This window comes from Hydractinia symbiolongicarpus, chromosome 10, assembly GCF_029227915.1.
Source record: "Hydractinia symbiolongicarpus strain clone_291-10 chromosome 10, HSymV2.1, whole genome shotgun sequence".
Taxonomy (NCBI): domain Eukaryota; kingdom Metazoa; phylum Cnidaria; class Hydrozoa; order Anthoathecata; family Hydractiniidae; genus Hydractinia; species Hydractinia symbiolongicarpus.
Window position 1 is genome coordinate 1,006,042 of NC_079884.1, and position 23,027 is coordinate 1,029,068.

The following is a 23,027-nucleotide window of genomic DNA, read 5'->3' on the forward strand; positions in this document are numbered from 1 at the left end:
TAGGACTCCCCTAGGCCAACTTGGTTAACTTTAGCTAACTGGACTGCTTTTACCAAAAACCTAAAAAAATATTAAAAAAGTAAATATTTTGTTGTAAGCAAATAAATAATCCAAACTTTACATTCATTTTCTAGAGAATGTAGTCAGTGATTTTAAAGGGCAGACATACACAACAAAAAAAAACAATCAGCTACAAGTCTTTGGTTTAGATTAATGTTTTCAAAACAACTCTACCATTTTTAATTTATTTTCGAATGCTTATTTTCTTATTTGTTAAATTGATGTGGACAGAACGAATAGGCAAGAACTAGTTCCCAGCCCCTATAATAGCTAACGTAATTCATTGCGGAAATTTCATTGGCTACTACTACAAAAGTCATGAATTCTGATTGGCTATGACGACGAAGGGTTTTCTCTAGGCTTTCCCCTGTAAAAAAATCTTTTGGACGTGAAGGAAAAGGTACAGCAAGGAATGCCTGTGGTAGGTTTGGGCAAGAATTATTGATTAACGTTTACATTTCTTCTATTTTGCTACTTTATAAGCCGTTATGGAGCTTGACCTTATGATATTTGAAATGGATTTAACTCAACATATGAAGTCAAAGCTTTTAGAGGAAACGTCAGTTCCCTGTGCGCCTCCGCCTAGTCCAAGCTTTAATTCAAGAAGAAAACCTATGAACATATCTATACACTTGTCGAAGTTAGTAGACTCATGCGAAGATTTAATAGCAAAAACTAGCAGAATTAGCTTGGGATCATGTAGGAGCAGTCCGTTGCATATGAAAAGAAAAACTAGTGACAGCGAGGATTGCTATTCGTCTGAAAGTTCTCCTGGAATATCAGAAATTTCTTGCTCTGTTGGGAAAAGAAGCAGATCGTCACTTAACCTGGACAGTATAGTATTGAACAAGTCGTCGGATCTTCCAATAACAGTTTCTCGAAATGAAAACTTTTTTATCAAACAATAATTAAAGAAAGTAGTTAGCTAGGTTCTTTTTAGAGGTTGCATAAATTTGAAACTCATTTTATATATATTTAATATTATTTATGAAGTTTCATAAATAGCCATGTGTCCAGTTAGATTTATGCAGTTTCTGTATGTATATACAATATTTTTGACTCTCATAGAGTGATTTAACACGTACATTTGTTTAACGGTTCAGTTAACATGAATTTCAAATTTGTTTCATAATTTATTGAACAACAAGGTTAGCTAAAACAACCAAAGTAAAAAGTCCATCTTATCTTAAATTTAAGATTCAGTGTCACCATAAATCATAAACGAAACAATATTTTCTGTAAAAAATGTTAGTCACATATAGATATTGTTGAATTTTGTGAATATAGCTATGTATTTATATGTGGTAAAAAATCCAAATATTTTTTACTAAATATATACGATAGTTCAAATTATTGGCAACACCTAACACCTAAATATGAAGAGAACTCCATTTATTGCAATTGTGAGTTGAAATTCAAGAAATTTTTTTTATATTATTACCAAGCAAATTTTTTGGCCAGTGACCCTTTAGCAGTAAATCTCTACAATAATTTGAACTCCAATATATATGTCAATGTGAGGTTGTACCTCGGACAACCACAATCTTAATTTATTACATTTACCTTTATTTTCCTATCTTTGTTGAACTAATGTATTCCGTCGAGTGTTTGGAATCAGCATTGCCTTTGAAAAACAGTATTTAACGCAGCAGAATCTCTAAGATATTTTGTATATACAGAATTTAGTTGCTTTGTTCTTACTAGCAAATGTTATATATATTTAGAATTTATCATGATTTTACTGGATTTTAGAAGTCTCTCGTTTTATTTTTGTAGGAAATTATCAACTTACTTTTTTATATATTATATTACAAGAATCAAGGGAATTTGTCACAAAATTGTCAACTTGATATTCGTTTCATAGGGTATAATATATAGGCAAAATTATTAAATTATTTTTCTGTGAATGTATCAAATATGCTTTCAAAAGTGAAAGAAGATAGTACTTATCAAAATAAAGTTTTCTCCATTCCCTTAAGCCTCCATACATAACATATCATTTTATGGGATTATGAATTTTGCTTCTAGCCTCATAATTTTAATAGTGGGTTTATTTTTAACCTCTGTTAACTCTTATACAATTCATAATACAGAAAAACTTTAATAAAAGCACATAGATCCAGTCTGGTGATTCTTGTAGGGAGGATTCCAGTAAATTTTGACATACTATAAGTTTCAGCTGCATGGTAATCGAGACAACCATGTACTTGTTCGAACAGGAACTAAGGTGTATGCATTACGTCATTAGTTCATTTCAAGGATGGTTATACGACTATAGCATGTTCGTCATAAGATTCAGAAACCTCGCTGTCATGTAAACAGTTGACATTGATAATATTAACGCGATTGATATTGAGAGGCTAGTGCGCAGGGACCTTGGGCCTTAAAGTCAAATGCCGCGTCTGACCCCGCTATTTTTCTTCGTGTTGTTACCAATGCGAGCTCGGCGTTATCAAAGGAGTTATATAGCCTTGGACACAGAAGTGTGCCCTTTCAACTTTGATTATTTTTTAAAGTTATATTCGTTGAAAATTAGGCTTTTCTCTGCGCATGTTGTGCCTCTCTAACTGTAAAAGGATGACAAAGTCGGCCCATTCGAAGAAGGCATTGACTGACGGTGAACCAGCATTTATATGGCATATACGCATCTCTGAAAGTGATGGTACCGTTATAGGAAAGGCGGAACTAATAATAGAACTTTAAGAAAGTGGTTTCTGTGTCTCATTAAATAAAATCTAATTTTGAACTACAGTGCGTCCTTTCATGCAGTTGAAAAATTATATGAGATGACGCCACAAACTAACTTTACTAGTTACTTTAAGCGACAAAATTGTTTGCGGAAGAAAAGATTGCGAATGCACATATTTTATCTTATCACATAATTTCCCTTTAAATGAACGCCCTTTAACACCCTCTTCTTCGTCATTAAAAGGGGAAAATACCATCATAAATCATACCGATACAAGGTGTCACTTGTTAAAAAAACGCCCATTTAAAAACACTTTTGAAAACAACACTATGAAATTTTTTTTATATACGGCTGAGGCGTTGTAAGAAATACGTAAACTATTACAGTGACAGTCGACAAATGTTTGCTATCATTGGAATCAATAACGCGTGCCGCTATACAAGTTGGGACATCGAGGGATGGCTTGGTAACACCGACACGGTGAAGAGAATCTCATCTTCTCCACAACGGGAACATTTATGCTACAGCAACAGCAACATTGGTTTTGCTGTTTCGTATACTGTTCTTGTTTTTTAGCTTCCTTCATTTTCCACAGACGAAATTTCAGTTCTTCTTGCAATTCTTGAGTGGTCATATCGCGATAACGTCGATCATACGTCTCTTCGACGTGTCTGTTGGCACGCATATTTGACATTGCTTTCTCCTGCTTCAAGTCAGTATGATTTGATAACTTACTTGATATCCTTTTTTGAGAGTATTCCCTTTTACCACATGACTGATTTGACACTAATTCGTCAGCTTCTAACTGCAACTCTTTAAAATCGGTTGTTAAGTCGTACAATTTCCATGCGATACACTTGAGTTCGTTATGTATATCTTCGTACTCCTGCTCTCGCCATGTTTTGTCTTCATACGCCATCTTACATGAATGAGATCAAAGAAGTGTAGCGCGCGAAGTTGTGTTGTAATAAAATGTTGTTTCCAGTGAGAAATCAAATTTTAATCTACCCACATCGTTTTACTCACATTTAGTTGATGTTTCACAACAGTGAGAACTCGTGTCCAGATTTTCAGCATCCATTCATATGGAAGAAATACGAAGTATTCAATATTATGGTTAAAAATGTTGAATTGTATTTTTGTTTTTTGAATTATTTATTTTTAACTTCTCGTATTCAACAAAAACATCAAATCTGCACAAAAGAAACCTCTTAAAATCCTTCTTCTACTCCATCACAGAGGCATGTAGTTTTCCACAATGTACAGCGGATGTGTAGCATACCTTCATTTTTTTCTAATTTCAGGAATGACTAATATCAATGATCAAATAGACAACTACAAACATGTAAAATTATCAATATACTATTCGTTTATTTATTAAATTCCCATTAATTGTTACAGATTCTATAAAGTACGTCGTAAAAAAAATTAAGTATAAATCATTATTTTCACCAGATTAAAATAGAAAAAGACTTAATATCAGATTTTAATAAATCGTGGTTAATTCCATTTGATTCTCATGCTTCAAGATTATGTAACCTCTTCTTTGTCAATGATAAGCAGATTGACACAATCTCATTAGCAGTAATTAAAAGCACATATCAGCTGGACATAGACCTCATAAAACTAAAAATTGAACTATTTCACGTGGCACCTGTCACGTGTCACCTTATTTAGATGAGAATAATTGCAGCGCCAGAGCCAGGTTTAGTTGCGAACAAAGCTTCCTTGACTTTCTCACGTCGTTTTTCGTTACATTCAAAATACCTGCTTTTCACTTTTTCAATAAAGCTTTCAATGACCTCTGACGTCACAAGAGATACTGTACATCCGCCCCATCCTGCGCCAGTCAAACGCGACCCTAGTGCGCCTGATTCTCTAAAAACATTATTAAGATTAGAGTTGTTTCTAAACTGATAGGGCACACAATATTTCATAATTATTATGCAAGTGATAAAAGTAATCCTAAAAATTGATCATGTAGGACAAAATGCAAGCCTTGGGTATTCTCAGAACGCTACCCAAGCTGTAAGAAAAGCTTGCGTTTCTAAACAAGTGAAGCTAAAGATGTTTGGATCAGATTAATTCGTCATTGCAACACACATACCTACAAATGGTAGTGAGTTCATCCAACTCGTCACAACTACACTCGTAATCTTTAGCACAACTCTCTTGACTTGCATTCATCAACTCGCCGAGCGCCTGTAAAACAACAAAACAACAAAAAATGCAGACTTACAAATATAAAGAAACATAAACCTTATATCAAGGTGGAAACAAGGAATAATAAGAATACATGTACAGATGAACTCACAATTCGACCTCCTATAATTTAAAAATCATTTTAATCGAACTGATTCTTCGGTCCCTTTTGAGTTTACTAGTAAACTTATACAAGAAAGGTCCTTTAATTCGAACTCACATAATTCGAAAAATCATTTAAATCCAACTGATTCTTTGGTCTCCTGGTAGTTTTTTTTATCAATACGAATATTGTAACATTGGAATTTTTTTCACGTCCTAACATTATTACTTATAGCTTGTAAACACCTTTTATTTTATTTTTTTTTAAAAAAAAATGTCTGATCAAACTTAAACTCCTATAATTCGAAATCCAAGTGGTCCGAACAAATTTTAACATCCCTAGCTGCTGAAATTACACTAGTTCATCTGTATACATAAACTACCTTTAACGAATCTGGAGGGTTTTCTTCGCATATCTGTTTAAACTTCCAAACACGAGCTGCTTCTGAATAAACATGCTTTGCACGATGGTACAGTTTAAATTCTTTGCTAGATGCTGTGGTAGGATTCAAACATTCCTTGATCAACTCTTCATCCTGTAAAAATGTCCGACCATTACAGTGACTAAACGATATTGGCAATAACAACATTATCGTAAAAACATCGTGATAAGAGTTTTCCAATCTTTAGGTGACTTAATTTTTTCTATCCAATTTGGGACAGCCTTGGTTATCAAAAATCTCCTGAACAAGCCTGGATAAAAAGGGTTAATACTTGATTGTTCTGTTATGGAGGGGATGTAACGGAGCTCTCATTTCGTGTCCTCTGCCAATAGGGAAATTAGGAATAAGGGTGCAACAAAAGTATTCTGCATACGATAGCGTCATAAAACTTATATTAGGAAGCAGGTCGCATCTTGATCGATCTTACTGTAATATTTAATTCTTTACAAACTTCCTCTCTAGTGTATGGCTCTTTGTGAAATGTCTTCTCTACAAGCTGCACCCTACATGAAAAAAAGTGATAACACACTGTGCGGATATATGCATCAATTTAAAAATATTAAGTCGAAAAATAAACATCAAAATACTAGGCATTTTACATTTCATCAAGCGATTTATTCATTGCATTCTGCGTATCTACCAAACGTCTCGTTTTTCTCCATTCAATGCCAGCTTTGTTTGACAATATCTGTGAGTAAAAAATAATATCTATACACAAAAAGTTGGAGTTGGACGTACAATAAATGTGTGGACAACAAATATTTTTAATATGCACCTGAGCTGCAATTCGACATTCCGACACACGCTTGTTGTAATATTCACCTGCATTCTCTGATTTCGTCATCTCTCGCTGAAAAAGAATGCGTGACTTAACCTTAGTAACGTTTTAACATAAATACGAATTTCTTTTATAAACAACTCAGTGGTTTGGAGAGTTGTTGGAAGGGCTGTTGTTTCAAAACCTAAGCAACCCCTGAGCAAACATCCTTGCTGAAAATTCACAAAAAAGCGACAGGTTTAAATCTGGTTAATCTGAAAAGCATCTGGCAAAATAATCCTTAAAAATAATAAAAGCCGGGACACCTTCTCATATTACCAAAATGAGGGACAGTTTTTGTGGTTTGGTTAATCTCCTCAACCTCCTTATTTTTAGTGTGTGGGCCATTCCTTTTAACTATAACTATGTTCCCTATAAATTTTCCCAGTTTTCATTTTCTTAATTTTTGAAAGTCCAGAGAAGTGGGGTTTATCGGATAATGGTGTATTCTAATGGAAATAAATAACACACTAAGAGGTTAGAAAAGGGCTTAAGGTACAATTCTAAGAGGTCTGAATATAAATTAAACTCTGTTTGAGTTTTATATAAATTCATGCATTTGTGACACTTACCAAAGAATTTGCAATCACAAAATTTGCACCGTCCGGCAAACGAACATCGGTAGCTCTTAATGGTTTGAATTCTATCAACTTCGCCTAAACAAAAAAGTATTTATGTACATATTTTATGTCATATTTTGTGCCCAGTTTTCCAAGTGCTTAGGACCCAGGTTGCTATAGAGAGAAATTGAAGTAAGAAAAGAAATCATCTAAACAAATAACAAAGCCTACTGTCCCAGCCTCAGCTAAGAAGGATATAGCTTGATCCATCCTAAATATGAAACCAAATCGTGCATACGTATAGCAGAGCCTTCAAACCATGATATTCAGATGAAGGCACGTCTACTTAGCACATTTCAAAACAAACGTACCCTCCACCTTCTGTTCCAACATAAGCTTCACATCGTTGACTGGCGTCAGCCAAAGTTAACTACACAAAAAAATCAAAAGTTAAAATTCCTGACATTTCCCTTATATTTTCAACTATTTTTGTCTAAAAATTTAGAGTTATTGGAACCTTGGATTACCCTAAAAATGCAAATTTTATTACAAGTATATGGATAAAACCGGCTGCAAAAAATATAACTTATTCTTGAAGAACACACCAAAAACCTAATTCTTGCTAATATTGTAAAAAATGAAAATTATTAATTCATTTCTTCAATTCATTTCCGTGTTATTTTGACAATAAACTTGAACACTTCTGACAATTCCTAATATTTTAAATTCCATCTTCTCCTGATTCCCAACACACCAAAACTTACGGCTTTTTCCACACATTATTATTGAAATACAAGTCAAACATAGGAAGACAAAACATCCCCTGAAAATTTCTGGCAATGCAAGTTTCATTGATCAGATTATAAAGCTGACAACAGCTTCATTTGGCAATGAGACGTTTCCAGAAATGTTACGGTTTACACCCAATAACATTATTCTGTGGTCCAAATATTAGTAATTTCCCCTAGCCCTTCCTGATCTATGAAAAAGCCCCCTGATTTCCTGGACTCTGCAGTAAGTCGGAATAAAAAAACGACAACAAAGAAGTGAAAGAATAAAATATCTGACCTTAGAAAGATTTTTTTTGTTGGCATACATAGTTGTTAAAGCAGAACAGCAGACTAATGCAGAACTGCTTGACAAACCAGCACTCTGAAGAGAAAAACAGTACAAAGAATAATTTACTTGACATTTAAATGCTTCCATCATTTTAGCTATTTATCTCAAAATGTTTTACAAAACTGTATAAGTAAGGACTTTATGTCAGAAGTTCCCTCAATGAGAGAGCAGAAATGAAGAGATTCAGAATTATTAACAACACAACCACGTCACAGTGGATATCTAACCAACATAGAAGCTTGATTGATTATAAACAAATAATAATTTTATTTTGTTAAAGAGTGTATTTTTACTTTTGGAACTGTACCATCAACAAGTGTGTTCATTCCAACCGGAACATCTATTTTCGCCTCGTCAATTGTTGCCTAAGAAAAATAAAAATACACAATGAATGACAACATAAACATAGAATTTATAACAACAAAAAGCAGTGTTTTGTGTTTTGATTACCTTATGGCCACACAACACATAGTCATACCACTCGTGTCCAGTTATTTCAAATGATTTCACATCAGTTTCGTAATCACTAATGATACAAATAGACAATGTAAAAAAAGAATTTTTCAGTCTCATTCAATTTATAAAACATCAGTTTTTAAAAAGGTATGAATTTAGTTTTTGAAGCTTTAACAAATAAGAATTTACCCAAAGTTAGAATTTGTATTTGCCATTTTGTACTTGCCATCATTATTGGTTGAAACAGCATATACAATATCTTGCTCCAAAGCCATTGGAAAGACAGCATAACCACAGTAATCTATATGTTCTCCTATAAAACATCAATATGCCAGTTTTTCATAAACAGGCCAGGGATAGTTGTGTCTTAATAATGGCTAGGACTGCTGTACAAGTCTGCTTCACAAATAAAAACTTTAGAACATAACTACATGTTTTCTGTCTTTCATTTATTTTTGCACTTAGGAATAAGGAGCTCTAACATAAGTAGAAAAAGGATATTTCAGAACAGTGAAATACCTATCTGTAGGTCAAAAGATCTGATCAGTTTGGGTTATATTAGTATGTTTTAAGCACTTACTAGAGAGATAATGTTAAAAGTATTAATCTTGGTTTTTAGATATTTCAGCATATGGGATTTAAAAAACTTTCAAGTCAAGAAATTCAGGGATACATCCACCTTATAATTTCGTAGGCATACTTTGGTATCTTTAAATTCTATACCTTTTGCAACTTTCTTAGAAAAAGATTATTTTCAAAATTTAAATTACAAAATGTTGACGTTTTTCACTTCATAGGTAACAGTATAACAATTCCAGGTCCTGTAACAAACACATCCTGTTTTTTCTTCAGATAGTGTTACAACACTGCCATTTTTTGCATTAGTAGTCATTAATAAAAATAATAACAATCATACAATTTTCCTTAAATATGAGTCATAGCAAAAGTAAGTAATATATATATTTTTGTATTTCCTGCAGGGTGTTAGCTAAAAATTTACAATTAGAGCTGTAAAGCTCCAATTTCGAATTTCCAGGAGTCTTTCAGATGAGGCATCCAATAGTGGCATCCAGGAACTCTCCCGATAATAATTTTTTGTAACATCGATCAAATTCAACTTACAGAAATGAATCATGCAATAAATGAAAAAAAAATGATGCCTGATGGGAAAAGTAACTAGTGATTTCAATTAGGTATTGTCTTGCCTACCAGACAAAAGAAAGACTATTAGCTAACACCCTGTTCTGACTTCCTCACAGAAGATATAGCGCTAATTGACCTTGGGTAATTATTTTTCAAGAATATTGAAAAAAGTGTTTCTCAATTTTTTTAAATGTCACAAAAGTTAATTTTTGAAAGGCTACAATAATTTAGTCTTTCAAAATTAGTTACAGAAAGATTTTTTAACAAAATTTTATTTACCTATTATATTTACTCTGCCAGGTGCTCTCGCATAAAACAACGGAGGGTGGCCATATTTTTTTGTAAAAGCATCATTCAGTGCTGCAAACCTGAAAAAAATGTATAGTTATGTTATTAGGAGAAATCATCCTAAAAAGTTTTGTCACCGGACTAATCCTATTTCCTGATTAGTGCTAATTTTCCCTATTTTTTTTAACCATTCAAAAGCCGAATAAGATAAAATAAAACTCAAGTAGACATAACTATTTCATTCAGTTCATAATTATTACAGTAACGTAATAATGATTTCAGAAAATTAAAAAAGGTTAATGTACGCTAGATAATTTCTTGACTAGGTGATTACTTTAAGTGACTCGACTTAAGACTTGTGTTGTATACCGGTATTATACAATGACATACAAGTTAAAATAAAAACATGTTCTTTATGTAAATTAAAAATATGTAAAATGTAGCAGTACCGATTTTGCACATCTTTTTCTTCACCATAAATTTTGGCAGGTGAATTATACACAGATGGTTGTTCTTCTCCCATTTCAATTGTTCAATCTAAAATTCAGAAGATCAGATTGATAAACAACAGAATTAGAGCGTACTTCTGTGTTCCAATTAGTGATTCACAATTCAAAAAAAAAACTCTGTAACTTAACAAAGTTTGAATCCATATCCAATATTATTACAATAAAAAACATCAACTTATTCTGGTATAGCCAATATTTCATGCAGAATAATAAAAGTCAAAATCTTAGATGTGAATATCTTGAGAACAAAAAGGACCTTTTTGAAAATTCAAAAGAACTTGTTAGACAACTTTTTTAGCTTTATAACATACGTTTAACATCATTTATCACCTTGATTCTGCTGAAACCGTATTTATGTTGTCCATTTAAGACTTACGTTTTTATAAAATTAGGGTGTAATCCAGAAATGTAAAATAAGGGCCGCTAAATGCCAAATGGGGATTTCATCAAGATGGTTTTAGGTATTATTAAAATTTTATTCCTTCACAACTTGTATAAAATAGACTATCAGCTCCATATTTTGTAGTAAATAAAGCTTCTCTAATATATTTGGAAATTTGGGATGAATTTCAATTTCAATAAAATTTGTAAACTTGTAATTTATAGTGAAGTCATTGCATTGCATTTTAAAGTTCGATTCCAAATAACTTCAAAACAGGTTAAAATAATTGATGTGAACTTCTGTGTGGGTAATTAGGGACCACCTAACAGGATTAATTTCAAAGCTGGGTCAATCCACTTGTTTTAGAATGGACAGGTTGATGTTGTCATCAAAAACATTTAAGTCCAATATCTCTTTGGCAGTTCATAAAAAAACACATGATCCTACACATTTTCTTGGTCATATCACTATATATTCACTGCTGCATCATTAATATTTTTAAATTTTCCATTGTTCTCACGTCTACGTGTTTTCCATGGGCTTTCCATGATCTTTATAATATATAGCCAAATTGTGTGTTTCTCCATTACTGCTATTATAATTTTCATTCCCATAACACGAACATGTACAGATCAGTTTTCACACAATCAGCAGCTGTCTTTATGTCAATGTGTGAAGATGTGATTTGCAGGTAAAGACCTTGTGCCCCAATCTCAGGTTTGTTAGTTTACTTGTCTTGTCTCTGATTGGAGACCAGGTTTATTGTTTCTTTTAAAAGAACACCAACAGAAATAGACTAGTTTTAATTGGTATGGTTGAGAAGTAAAAACGACACAAAGTAGTGGTAGAAAATGTATTCTTAAATAGTTTGCAGTTATATTTGAGGTATAGGTTGAGGTGCTTGAGCTTCGTTAGAAATTAAGGACTGAAATAAATTACTGACATTGTAACAGACAAGACAATTGACAAATTACTGACATTGTAACAGACAAGACAATTGGCACTACATGCCTTAGATAACGGACTCATGACACTTGACACATATGTCTTACTATGGTGAGTGTTTATTGCAAGGGTTGGCCCATAGGGCTTCTTTTTCCTGCACCATAAGGCCACTGGCTTCTTTTGACATTTTAGCAACCAACTTTTGAAAGTACATGACGATTAATGACAATTAAACGTTTGTCTCATTATAACAGACTGACATGAACTGACACGCTCTATACTTACAAAATACTTAATTAACTCTATCATTGTCAACAAAATAGACATCTACACCTAAACTGGCTGACAAAGGAAGCCCAGCACCCCCAAATTTCCCCAAATTGAAAAACCAAGAGTTGACTTATATGTAGTCTTCTATAAGTACGACATTAGCTACATACTATGATTTAACACAACACGTAATCGTTAATAAATATCTGCAACTAATAAATTGCTGTCATATGGAAAATATACAAAGGATAGTGCAACTTTTATAGTATCCTTGCAGGCGTTTAAAACTTAAATTTGTATATGTTACTGTAATAACCTACATACTATACAAGTTAAACTCAGCTTAAAGCACAGACCAAATGTCTCAGATTTTTATCAGTCCATTTAACTCTCCTATGCAAGTAGACCATTTTGTCAAAACGTTGTCTAACAGGTGATTATACTTTCTGTAGCAATCACTACTCCAGCATCCAATAATCTTAATAGCGAAAACTATGCGTGGTAATGTTAACATTGTTACGCAAGCTTATTGTAAGAAAGGAAGAAACCAACTTCTGGGTAACAAATTTTCTGTCACTAAACGTGAACCAGGGCCCTAGTTTGGTTCCTCTGAATGCTAGGTAATTTTGAATGGCTCTGTAGGGACAAATATAGCCTCCAATTTTTGCTAAGCAAATCTTTCACCCTAGCCTAAACGGATCTTTTTTAGAGCACTTAATGTTAATTACAGCATTTGAATCACACATGGAAAAGGATATGTCAGCGGGTGTGAGGTGAGTTTCTGCATCAAAAGTGGATGTGGAGGGGCAATCATACTCTGACACCCTTAACAGGCCAAAAAATGCTGCTAAGATAAAACAATTCCACATTGCTTTGTTGTGGTTAAAAAATATAGAGTTTTTAATAAACATTATCATTTTACACAGATCAGCTGGTGTAATTGGTAGTCTCTGAGAAGCAGAATTTGGATGACATCTTCTAATGCCACGAAAAACATAATCTTCGTGTTAACGCCACGTATTACACTCTCATACTGAACCCCGCAAAGATAGACTTTAATAGTGGCAAATTTGACACCTCTTGCCAAATTTGTCACAAACAGTTGAAGTTTTGATTCTGTCAGAGGGAAGGTAGGTACGGATGTAGCTTCACAAAAATTTTTAAAGGAGAGATATCCTGACCAATATGTTGCCCTGATGTTTGTTGAAATGGACGAGTTTAAATAATGACTTAAATCTCTTTGAAGAGTTGTAGTATCGATGAAGGAATTGGTGTTGGATCTGCTTCAGCTTCTGTGCATATACGTTTGAAGTGTTGTACCTGCAATCGAGACAAAGGATCTGCATAAGTATTGTGCTGGCCTTTAACGCATTAATGCATGATGTTTGGACAACAACATGACCCAGAGGACCACACAAGAACAATAGTTTGCTTGTTTTTCTAAACTAATTGCTTGTTTTTTCATGACTCGCCCTAAGAAAAAACTGCTAAAACTATGGCCAATAACTCAATAAAGGTGATACTATACTTATGAGTAAGGTTTAAGGCAATAGAAAACAATGCACTAGAAAAAAATCCTCCTATGCCTACTCCTGAAGCATCAGTATAAAGACTTATGGAAGAGGAGTCTAACGTCTTAGTGTGGATAATAGCGATGCCATTCCAAGTGGGGAGAAACTCACACCACCATTAAATATCCTTGTGTAATAAAAATATGATGGTGCAAACTGTAGTGGAGAGATAAATAAGATGTTGTAAGAACATTCGACCACATTTCACAAACTTACATGCAAAAGACAAGACCCTATGAGGGATAACTGTTCGCTCTTTGTGCATTTCTTCTTCCCTAACCAATTATTAAGTGAAGATAGTAATTCAGTGAACTTATCTTGTGGGAGACGAACAACAAAATTTACTGTGTCTATTTCAATGCCCAGGTATGTAATTACTTGGCAGGGGCCTACCACCTTATCTGGAGCCAACGGAACAATAAGCAAGTGAAAAATGTCCTTAATCAACTTTACTATAGTCTGACATATTTTTAGACAGGGCAGCTGTGATGAAATCATCTAAATAATGTAAGAGATTTTTAACAAAATAAATCCACAATGATATCCACTCTAGCAAAGTTGTTAAAAATAAAAGGAGAGGAACGCACCAAAAGGAAGAACTATGTCAAAAAAGTATCTTCCCCTTTACTGATAACCTAATAGGTGCCAATCACTAGGATGCACAGGGCACAGTCTAAAAGCATGCTTTATGTCCAACTTAGGCATGTAACAATTTCTACCAAACCTTTTAACCATTTCAACCGCATCGTTGAATGATGAGTAGGAGACCGAATAGTCCTCTTTGTTTATGCCATTGTTAACCGAATGTCCATGTGGTGAAGATAGGTCTAATGCCACTCGCACTGTCCCATCCTTTTTTGGTGCAGCACCCAGGGGAGAACAATGCAATTTAAATGGTGGTGAAGCAAATGGGCCCATTTTATGTCCCCTATTCAGCTCTTTCAAAATCACCTCATCAACTTTGTTTTATGGAAGATTTGTTGTTATTTATGTATGATTTCAACTCATTCAAGTTTGAATCCATATCTTAAACCTGATACAATAAACCGCACTAATGTTTTGTTTGGATGACCAGTCAAGAGACTCTCTAATATGTCAACCTTAACCGGGGTTGTGACAAGCAATTTTACAGGAAAGAATTCATTTGATTTTTGGCCTAGAGGACCTGAGTGGGCAATGGAGTGCTGGGTGTCCAAAGGAAAAACACCAGTGAGAGTAGGTGCATGGGGTATATGTGCAACTGAGTCCTCTATTAAATTTAATGCACCGTGGTTGCTGGGAATTACTTCGAAACTGGTGGGGGACATTCCAAAACTGCAGCTCATTGGCCTTCCTAAACCGCCCACTTCGAGTGGGGCATTGGTTAGCGGAGTGCCCTACTTCATTGATAAAACATGCATAGCTCAAATTGGAGAATGTGGATGAAGATGACCCCCAAGCAACAGCATCTCTTTTTGGCAACACAGGAGCGCCTCTAAGGTGCTGGTTGTATAGCAGGTCACCATCCCACCTGTTGCTGGTATTATTTGCCAGATGTATTCTGTGTAGTTGGTCAAAGGCATATGAAAAAATATATATTGGTTGGCAAATTGGACAATGTACGTCTGTATCTGACTAACTGCTGAGCTAAGTGTGGTGAGTACTGGAGCATACAACTAAGATAATAGCTCCAAGCCAAACTCTACGAAGCATAATCCTTAATACGAGACCTAATTACGTTTTTTCTACACATAGCTAATGGCCTAAGCTAATATTTTAAATGCTTGTAATTTTTGCTGAATCAAAAACAGAGAAATCGAAACTAAAATTTCCCATATGCTAGCTAACTCGCTTTTTTGCTCAAAAAGTTTAAAGTTAAAGCTAAAGTTGGTATACGAACAAGCGTAAAGTCGAAAAAGTATAAAGACATCACGCGAAGGAAACTCACCGGGGCAGCAGACAGTGACCAACAAGAACTTTGCACCTTCCTTTTCCGCAACTTTATATGTGCGAAATAAAATGTAATCCAGGTCAAGCAATTTCTGGGAAATCTGAGAACACGATTCGCGCGAATGAGCGCGACTGTTGTAGCGTTATGGCGCGTTAGGGTTGAAATAACTCTATTGCCAGCCAGTCAATATATGTATTATCTTAACAAAATGCAGGATGGTCAAGGTTTCTTTCATTTTTAAACTTAGTTTGTTGCTTGTGAAAAGAAAAGCAGTAATGTTTTCTTTTTGTTATCCAAAGCTTCCTTTTTCTCCTTCTTTGGGGGTTGCTGCGGCCTGACCTGTATACTGTTTAAAATAAATAATAGGGAGAGGTTGTTCTCAGATAGTATGTTTTAAATTCAAACGGAGATGATCCTCGTGTTCATTCGAGTAAATAGGCACATTAAAAACAAACAAGAACCAACAAGTTATTACTCTTTTGTTCATTCTTAATTATTGTTCACTCACAGTGAGTATGTTGGTTCGACTGTTTCGTTGAGCAGCAGTGAGCAAACGATGGGCATGTGTGTAATTAATTTACAGGTATACTCAATTTCCTGTGGAGTAAAATTTGATAGCACTGCTGTGAATAATCTGCGAAATAGAACTGTAAAAAATTGTTTACAAAGTTGCGCAAACAGAAAGAAGGTTATCCAAGAAAGTTTAGCTTTGGTAAGACTTGACGCAGACATATACCGTTACAATATATACATCACTGTAGTCTATTATTTACCCCTCTATAATAACAAGACACTTTTGTAACATGGATAATTTTGAGTCTATGTGATCATTTTGCGCAGTGTTCAAATGGAGTTCTCTCTCACACTGTTTCTTATTGTTCCTCACCTGCAACGCCCATCTTTTTATTACGCCCAAACATGTAGCAATGACACATATTTTGATCAATTTTAGGAGATGCTAAACATGAAATAACGATGAAACTTGCAACAATATTATTTCTTTCGTGTAAGTGTTTACATAGTATTCCTCTTTAGCAACGATAAAGACATCGATCGTTAATTCTGTATGTGTTTTTGAACATTTGCTGTTTTTCAATACTGATCCTTACCTATTTGACAGTGTCTTCTTTTATGTAATGTTAACCTACTCCATTATCAGTATTCAGAAGTATTCATAAAATGCTTATTATATTATCAGGCACCTTGCAAGCATATACAAAGGTCATAAAACGTCAATACATTGATGACGCAGTGACAATAGATAAATGGAGTGGACCATTCTTTAACAACAAACAGCAGAAAGACGCTTTCGATCAACTGCTGCATGATGATTCTAGAGGCAGTAAGCGCATGGACTTAGGAGGGATTGATCCAAATGATATATTAAACCCAGTTCCCGAAAGACCTCGTGTGCGAACTGTAAAAGACGAAGGACCTGTAGCAGAAACATACATTGGAAAAGATCCAGACGCAGATAAAATTGCAGTAGCCAGTCCACAAGATAGACTGGCACATTTTGTTTCAAAACCAATTATTCATACTGCTCCCATAGAGCGTAATATGGCAAAACATCTACATGATCACGACATAGAGGATAGCCCACTACATTCGCGACGTTTTATGTTCCGTCACCAAATGGAATCTGACGAAGAGTTGAGAGATCGCGACAGACATCGTTTTCAAGAAGACGATAGATTTGACGAAGAGAAAAGACGTCATCATGTTAATGATCAAACAGACGATCGACAGGAACAGAATTTTAGAGAGAATGAAAACGATGAATCCCCTCCAGAAAGGTTTATAAATCATCATCATGAATCGTTTGAGCAAGACAGAGATCAAGATAAGACTATTAGTGACGAAAGTGATAAACGCTACGCAAAGCGGTCGGTAATAAAAAAACACAAGAAACACAAAAAGGTCAAACATCCGTTTGAAAAAAAATCAGAATTTTCAGAAGTTGGTAGTCACATCCCGGAAGTACTAATGCCAGGTGGACTTCTTGATGCGGGAGTGCCATCGACAACAGATGAAATGATGCAGGAGGGTGCAATTGACCCGTCTTTGCGGGATAGCAACGGTTCACCTTTGTCAGAAATTCTTACTGGTGGAGATAGCGATGTCGCTGTGACAGGTAACACTCCGTTGGCATTAACAGGTGTTGGAGTAAACAGTCATTCAGGTGTGAAAGAAATATCAGAACATTTGCAACAAACACAAGACTCTGACATGACAACGAATGCTGACGACGAACATCCCATAATTCCTAATCCAAATTCTAAACAAATTTCTGAAAAAGTGATAAATAATGACGCGACATTTCAAGGTGAAACTGGTGATACTCGTACTCCAGATGGTCAGGGAAAAGAACCTGTTGATCAGCACACGATTTTTGTACAACACCATAAAGGAAAGCCTAGTGAAGAAGAAAATCTAAAAGAGAAAGAAGCATCACGAAGATCACATGCAAAGAAACATCAGGTTCATAAAGTACGTGCCAAAGAGATGAAAGGAAAAAGTCACCATAATAAAAGATCGAACTTAGCTAAAATATTACCAGTGGCAAGAAAAAACCAAGTGGCTAAGTTATCTAAGAACAGTAACAAAAGATGGACACATTCTACATGGCCTCAACATGGTTTTCTAGAAGATAATGTTGGAAACGATTATAACAATCGTGTAGGAGGTGGTGGCCCTCATTTAATGACAGTAGGCCATCAAGATGAAAGCGATGGTATCCACAAGGAATGGAACAATATGCATTCTCCTGGAAATGGGTACTACAGCGGAGCAGGTCTTGGTCCATCACGTTCCTTGGAGGGTGAATACATTCATCATAGTTCTCATTATGCTCCTCTATTTCCTGCTGCCCACGGATTTCATGGTCATGGCCCTGCCTTTGCAGGAGGAGGTGGAGGAGGTAATATGAATGGTTTTGTAGAGGGAGGGCACATGGAGGCATTTAGTGGTGGACATGGAATGGAGGGTTATATGGACCATACTATGGAAGGTGATCATGGCATGGATGGTGGAAACGCTGTTGGTCATGGTATATTTGGTGGTCTTGCAGAAGGTCACATGGGAAACGATAATGCAATGCATTCATTATCAAGCTCAGGATCATCCTCAGACCATGATACTGCAGGTCTGATCGGTGCCATCTGGGACCATGACTATGACGGTGAACATGGAAGGGGGGCACATGTTGGATACTATGGTCATAACGACCTAGGAACCCTGTTGCCTTCAGAAACATTGGATGGATTTGCAGGGTCCGAGCATGGAGGATTTTCAATGCCCATGCATGGCAGGTATCATGGATTTTCCCATTGGAGTGGTGGTATTGGTTCAGCAGTAGTACATGGTATACATTTAGTCTGATAAAAAAATAAAAAAAATATAAAAATATTTGTAATTATGATTTTTTGTCTTCTGCTTTTAGAAGGTCATTCGAATGCTATCCAAGATATTCAAGATGACACGTCGATCGATTCTAGCTTGCAAACGATGGGTATTGGAATGGAAATGAATGGGCATCACGGTCACCATGGACATCACGGTAAGTATTACAACCTTTCTATTAATAGAGTGAATTTACAACCGACGCTAACATTACCTACAGCAATAATTCCTCTGCACATTCAAATTTCTGTTCGGTACAACGCTAATGGGAAATCCTTTGTCTTTTGGTCTCGTAATAGACGTACAAAATGCAATTTTGTATAGGTATGGGCCCGCCGTTCATGGAGCACCACGATGTTGGACAGTATGCAAATGAATTTCATGGTGCACCTGATGAAGGACATGGTCATATAGTTCCTGTCAATGTGAGTTTTATTACATTTTTTTTCTTCTTGTAGTGTTGATTGACATCATAATAAATGATATACGATGATGTGTTAGAAACATTTAAAGTTTCTTTTTTGTGATCATCGTCATTTTTAGTTGCATAAAAAAACAACGGCAAAAAGCCTTTTCGTAACATTTTTATGAAAACATTAGGATAGTAACTCACATCACCTTTAAACTTCTCGACATGTCTTCTATCAGGATCACCATCATGAAATGTCACCTGAGCAATATCATGATCATATTGATGCTCTCATGTTAAAATATCACAAATTAGAAGAAGACATGAGAGGTACACATGGAAATCTGATGGATCGACTTGATGAAAACCTGCTACATCACCATGGGCATCCACATTATCATTCTGGATACGACAGTAAGTGGTTTGACATGTTCTACTCACAACCTTTGCGCGAAAAATAGATATGTTTACAAGAAACAAATTGCTAACCTTTTACGGGTGTTTCACAAATTGGAAAGTGTGCGCTAAATGTCAAATTGGCGTTAGCTGCAAAGCTACCCCTGCACAAATCTATTCGTTCACCTGACGAATGAATGGAGAGAAAGAAATAGTATCGGGCGCGTTTTAATTTTTTTTTTTTTATTTTTCACCATGAGAAATTACAGAAATCGAGGCATTTATTTGACTCCTAACTTTTCCATTTCATAGTCTACTCCTACAAGAATCCATGGGATAATGCTCGTATACCATACCACGTTCCAGGTATGGTTCTTGTTAGTATTTACGAGCATGAAACGCATGGACATGTTTCAAGAAAGTTCATTATGTAGGTTAGAATTTAAATGCTGAAAAGTATAGAAGAGATTATAGGTAGAAATATAATAGACAACGAGACAGTTAGAAATAGTTTGTTTTTAGATTTACGAGCATATTTTTTGCAAAATACATTTTCGTTAGCATATTTCACTTCTGGTACATATTAAAAAAATAATCGGAGTGCCCATCAGTGTTCATGTTATTCAAAGTTTAATCATAGTAGTTTAGTAGGAGACCTTTCAAGGGTTCCTTTTCCCAACATCGGGTAAAGAAAACCAATGTTGCACATATAGGTATATAAATAATTTCGACCCTCTGCAATTATTTAAGTATACGTCCAACACTACATTTCTTTACCCAACAATGGGGAAAAGAATTTCTGATAATGTAACTTACCAAACTGTCTTCTGATAAAATTTGAATGATAATACTGATAAATATTTTTTGCCTAGTTGAGAATCATCCTGATAACACTGCAGAAGAAGAACATGTGGGTGGAGGGTCAATGGAAATGGGTGGTAAAGATGACGGTAAAGGGGAAGAAAAAGGTGGGCCGTTGGTTGAGGCTAAAGAAGAATCAAAACCACCTCCCAAAAAAGATGATGACAAGAAGGATGAAAAGGAAGAAAAAAAACCCGAAAAGAAACCCGAAAAGCCCGAGAAGCCCGATTGGACTGGCATTCCTCCGAAAATACCAGCACAAAGAGGTGGTCCTGAAACAAGTGGGAGCATTGGGTTGGCTAGTAATGAGAGTCTAGCTGATGCAGGTACAATGAGTTTATAATTAAAAAAATATGTCCAACATATCTTTACCAACGACAAAAACAAACTACATTTACAAAATCTATTTGAGATATATTTCGTATTTAGGACCTAGCAAGTTAGCGCCTTTGCAACAAGCCATCATGGCGTATAAAGCTATGAATTTAAGTGTTCCCGCGTCATTACAAATACAAGAATTAAAGGAGGAACTAAAAATGGAGCGTGCAAAAGAAGCCTCACTAGTTGCATCACGTGACAGCCACGAAACAGCCTCGGCTAAAGATAAAGAACCACCTACGGCTAAAGATAAAGAACCACCAAGGCAAGCTGAAACACCAAACGGTGCGGCGGAGGTTACCAAAGCAATACAACAGATGGGGAGCAGAGCGGCAAGTTACAATATCCATGCAGCGCCACAATTTCAGCGTCTTCAACAGTTAAATTTCCTTCAGCAAAGCTACTTAAAGCAAATGCTGGATGATGCTGTAGCAGCCACGAAAATTAATCAAAAGCCAGTACAAAAAGAAGATAATGAGCAAGCCACAGTAGAGAATATTTTGGGTTTGGGTCATGCAAGTGACAAGCCGGTACAATCAGCTCAGTTGTTGGGTCTGTTAAACAACATGCTTAAGCAGGGTGCGTCCAATGTGGCTTTCAACAACCTCGCAAAGGCTGTTCAGGGAACATCTAATTTTGTGAAGCAACCATCGACTGAAGAACCGGCAGCAGCAACGATAAAAGCAGAGCCTGTTAGCGCTGATTCTAAATCAAGTGGGGTTGATAAAACATCGTCTTTAACATCTCTGGTCACTGGAGCAAGCTCCTTAACTCCGAGTGAAGTTCCAACACTCGATGTGCCAGACAATGATCAAGAAAATATCGCAAACGAAACGGAAAGCAACGAGAATAACGATTTAATAAGTTTACTCAACACAGCTGGTGTAACAAAACATAAGAAAAAACATCACAAGAAGAAGCACAACGTAGATGCTGACGATGCATATGCAAAAATTGGCTACGAAGGACCCACCGGTGGAGATAGTTATAAAGTTGGTGTCAAAAAAGACACTTCGTCGCCTGTTACTGGCGACCATAACAAAGCATATGTGACTTTAAAGGATATAAGTTCAGCAGAATCCACAGTTGATGTCAATGCTAATGACGAGGCTAGCAAAAAAACAAACATTAAAACTGACCTAAAAACTCAATAAAAAACAAGCACAAATCAGTGAGTTATGCTCGAACAACAACGTCACAGTTCGAAGAACCGCCAGATCTCCATCGTAAACTTTCTAAAGATGCGCGCAAAAATGACTTTAGTGAATTTGTTAAAAAATGTTCTGTCTGTGTGTAAGTGTGTATATCTGTATGGGATGAGTGCTGTATTGTTTGTATCTCACAATATTGTGTGTAAAAACTATGTTTGACATTAGAACTCCTTTTGCATTATTAATTTCATATAGCAAAAGTAAATTTGCCACTAGAGATCGATCAAATTTACCCTGACATTTTTAAAATAAAATGTTCTAATTTTGTTAAGTACCAATGCTATAAATGTAGCAGAAGATACTGCCTAAAATCAATCTTGCTTTATACAATGCTATTTCTTATGCATAATCAGGTTTCTTCTAACCCTTGTTTGTTTTCTTCATTTTCCCGAAATTTGCTGACTTTCATGTTCTAGTACTTTTAGTTTAGTCGTCAGTCTCCTTTCATATCCACAGTACTTTAAGTGCACTTAGGGCTGGATTCCAAGTTGGTTAAACACACGTATAATATTTCACATATACGTAAAGATGAAATTTTAAAGATGAATTTTAATTAACAAATCATTTTTATTTCTGACGATTTTATAGGCATGACACGACGTAGCTTTATTTGTAAGGACATCTAGTTGCGTAGAATTAAAACGAGATTCTTTTATTCTTAGCTTTTTTGTTATTACGTCAGTAATTGTATTGTTATACAATTGTATTGCTTTGTTTCAAAATTTGGAATAAAGTGTTATTTTTGATGCGGGAGAGGAATAGAATTAGGGAAAGGTTATTGTTGTATTTTGAGAAAAAACTCGATATGACTTGAACTGTTCTTTTGTCGCTCGCGTCTCAACTCGCCATAGTAAGCCTCTTTTACCAACCAATAAGAACCCCTC

The 23,027-nt window shown here is 35.3% G+C and overlaps 2 protein-coding genes across 2 annotated transcripts; one reads left to right on the forward strand and one right to left on the reverse strand.

Moving 5' to 3' along the window:
- Positions 1 to 3,062: 3,062 nt before the first annotated feature.
- Positions 3,063 to 15,580, reverse strand: LOC130612109 (N-acetylgalactosamine kinase-like). The gene is made up of 16 exons (XM_057433398.1): positions 15,484 to 15,580; positions 10,329 to 10,416; positions 9,871 to 9,959; positions 8,638 to 8,761; positions 8,443 to 8,518; positions 8,286 to 8,357; positions 7,942 to 8,025; positions 7,245 to 7,303; positions 7,105 to 7,144; positions 6,886 to 6,969; positions 6,272 to 6,346; positions 6,096 to 6,184; positions 5,924 to 5,999; positions 5,437 to 5,589; positions 4,857 to 4,951; positions 3,063 to 4,627 (listed from the first exon to the last, which is right to left on the reverse strand). Exons 2-16 carry the CDS (start codon positions 10,400 to 10,402, stop codon positions 4,423 to 4,425), a joined length of 1,395 nt encoding a protein of 464 aa, XP_057289381.1. The 5' UTR covers positions 10,403 to 10,416; positions 15,484 to 15,580; the 3' UTR covers positions 3,063 to 4,422.
- A 468-nt stretch (positions 15,581 to 16,048) lies between these two features.
- Positions 16,049 to 23,004, forward strand: LOC130612100 (uncharacterized). Its single transcript, XM_057433391.1, has 8 exons — positions 16,049 to 16,492; positions 16,685 to 18,850; positions 18,929 to 19,045; positions 19,213 to 19,313; positions 19,537 to 19,711; positions 20,006 to 20,059; positions 20,566 to 20,880; positions 20,984 to 23,004. Exons 1-8 carry the CDS (start codon positions 16,462 to 16,464, stop codon positions 22,084 to 22,086), a joined length of 4,062 nt encoding a protein of 1,353 aa, XP_057289374.1. The 5' UTR covers positions 16,049 to 16,461; the 3' UTR covers positions 22,087 to 23,004.
- The last annotated feature ends 23 nt before the right edge of the window (positions 23,005 to 23,027 follow it).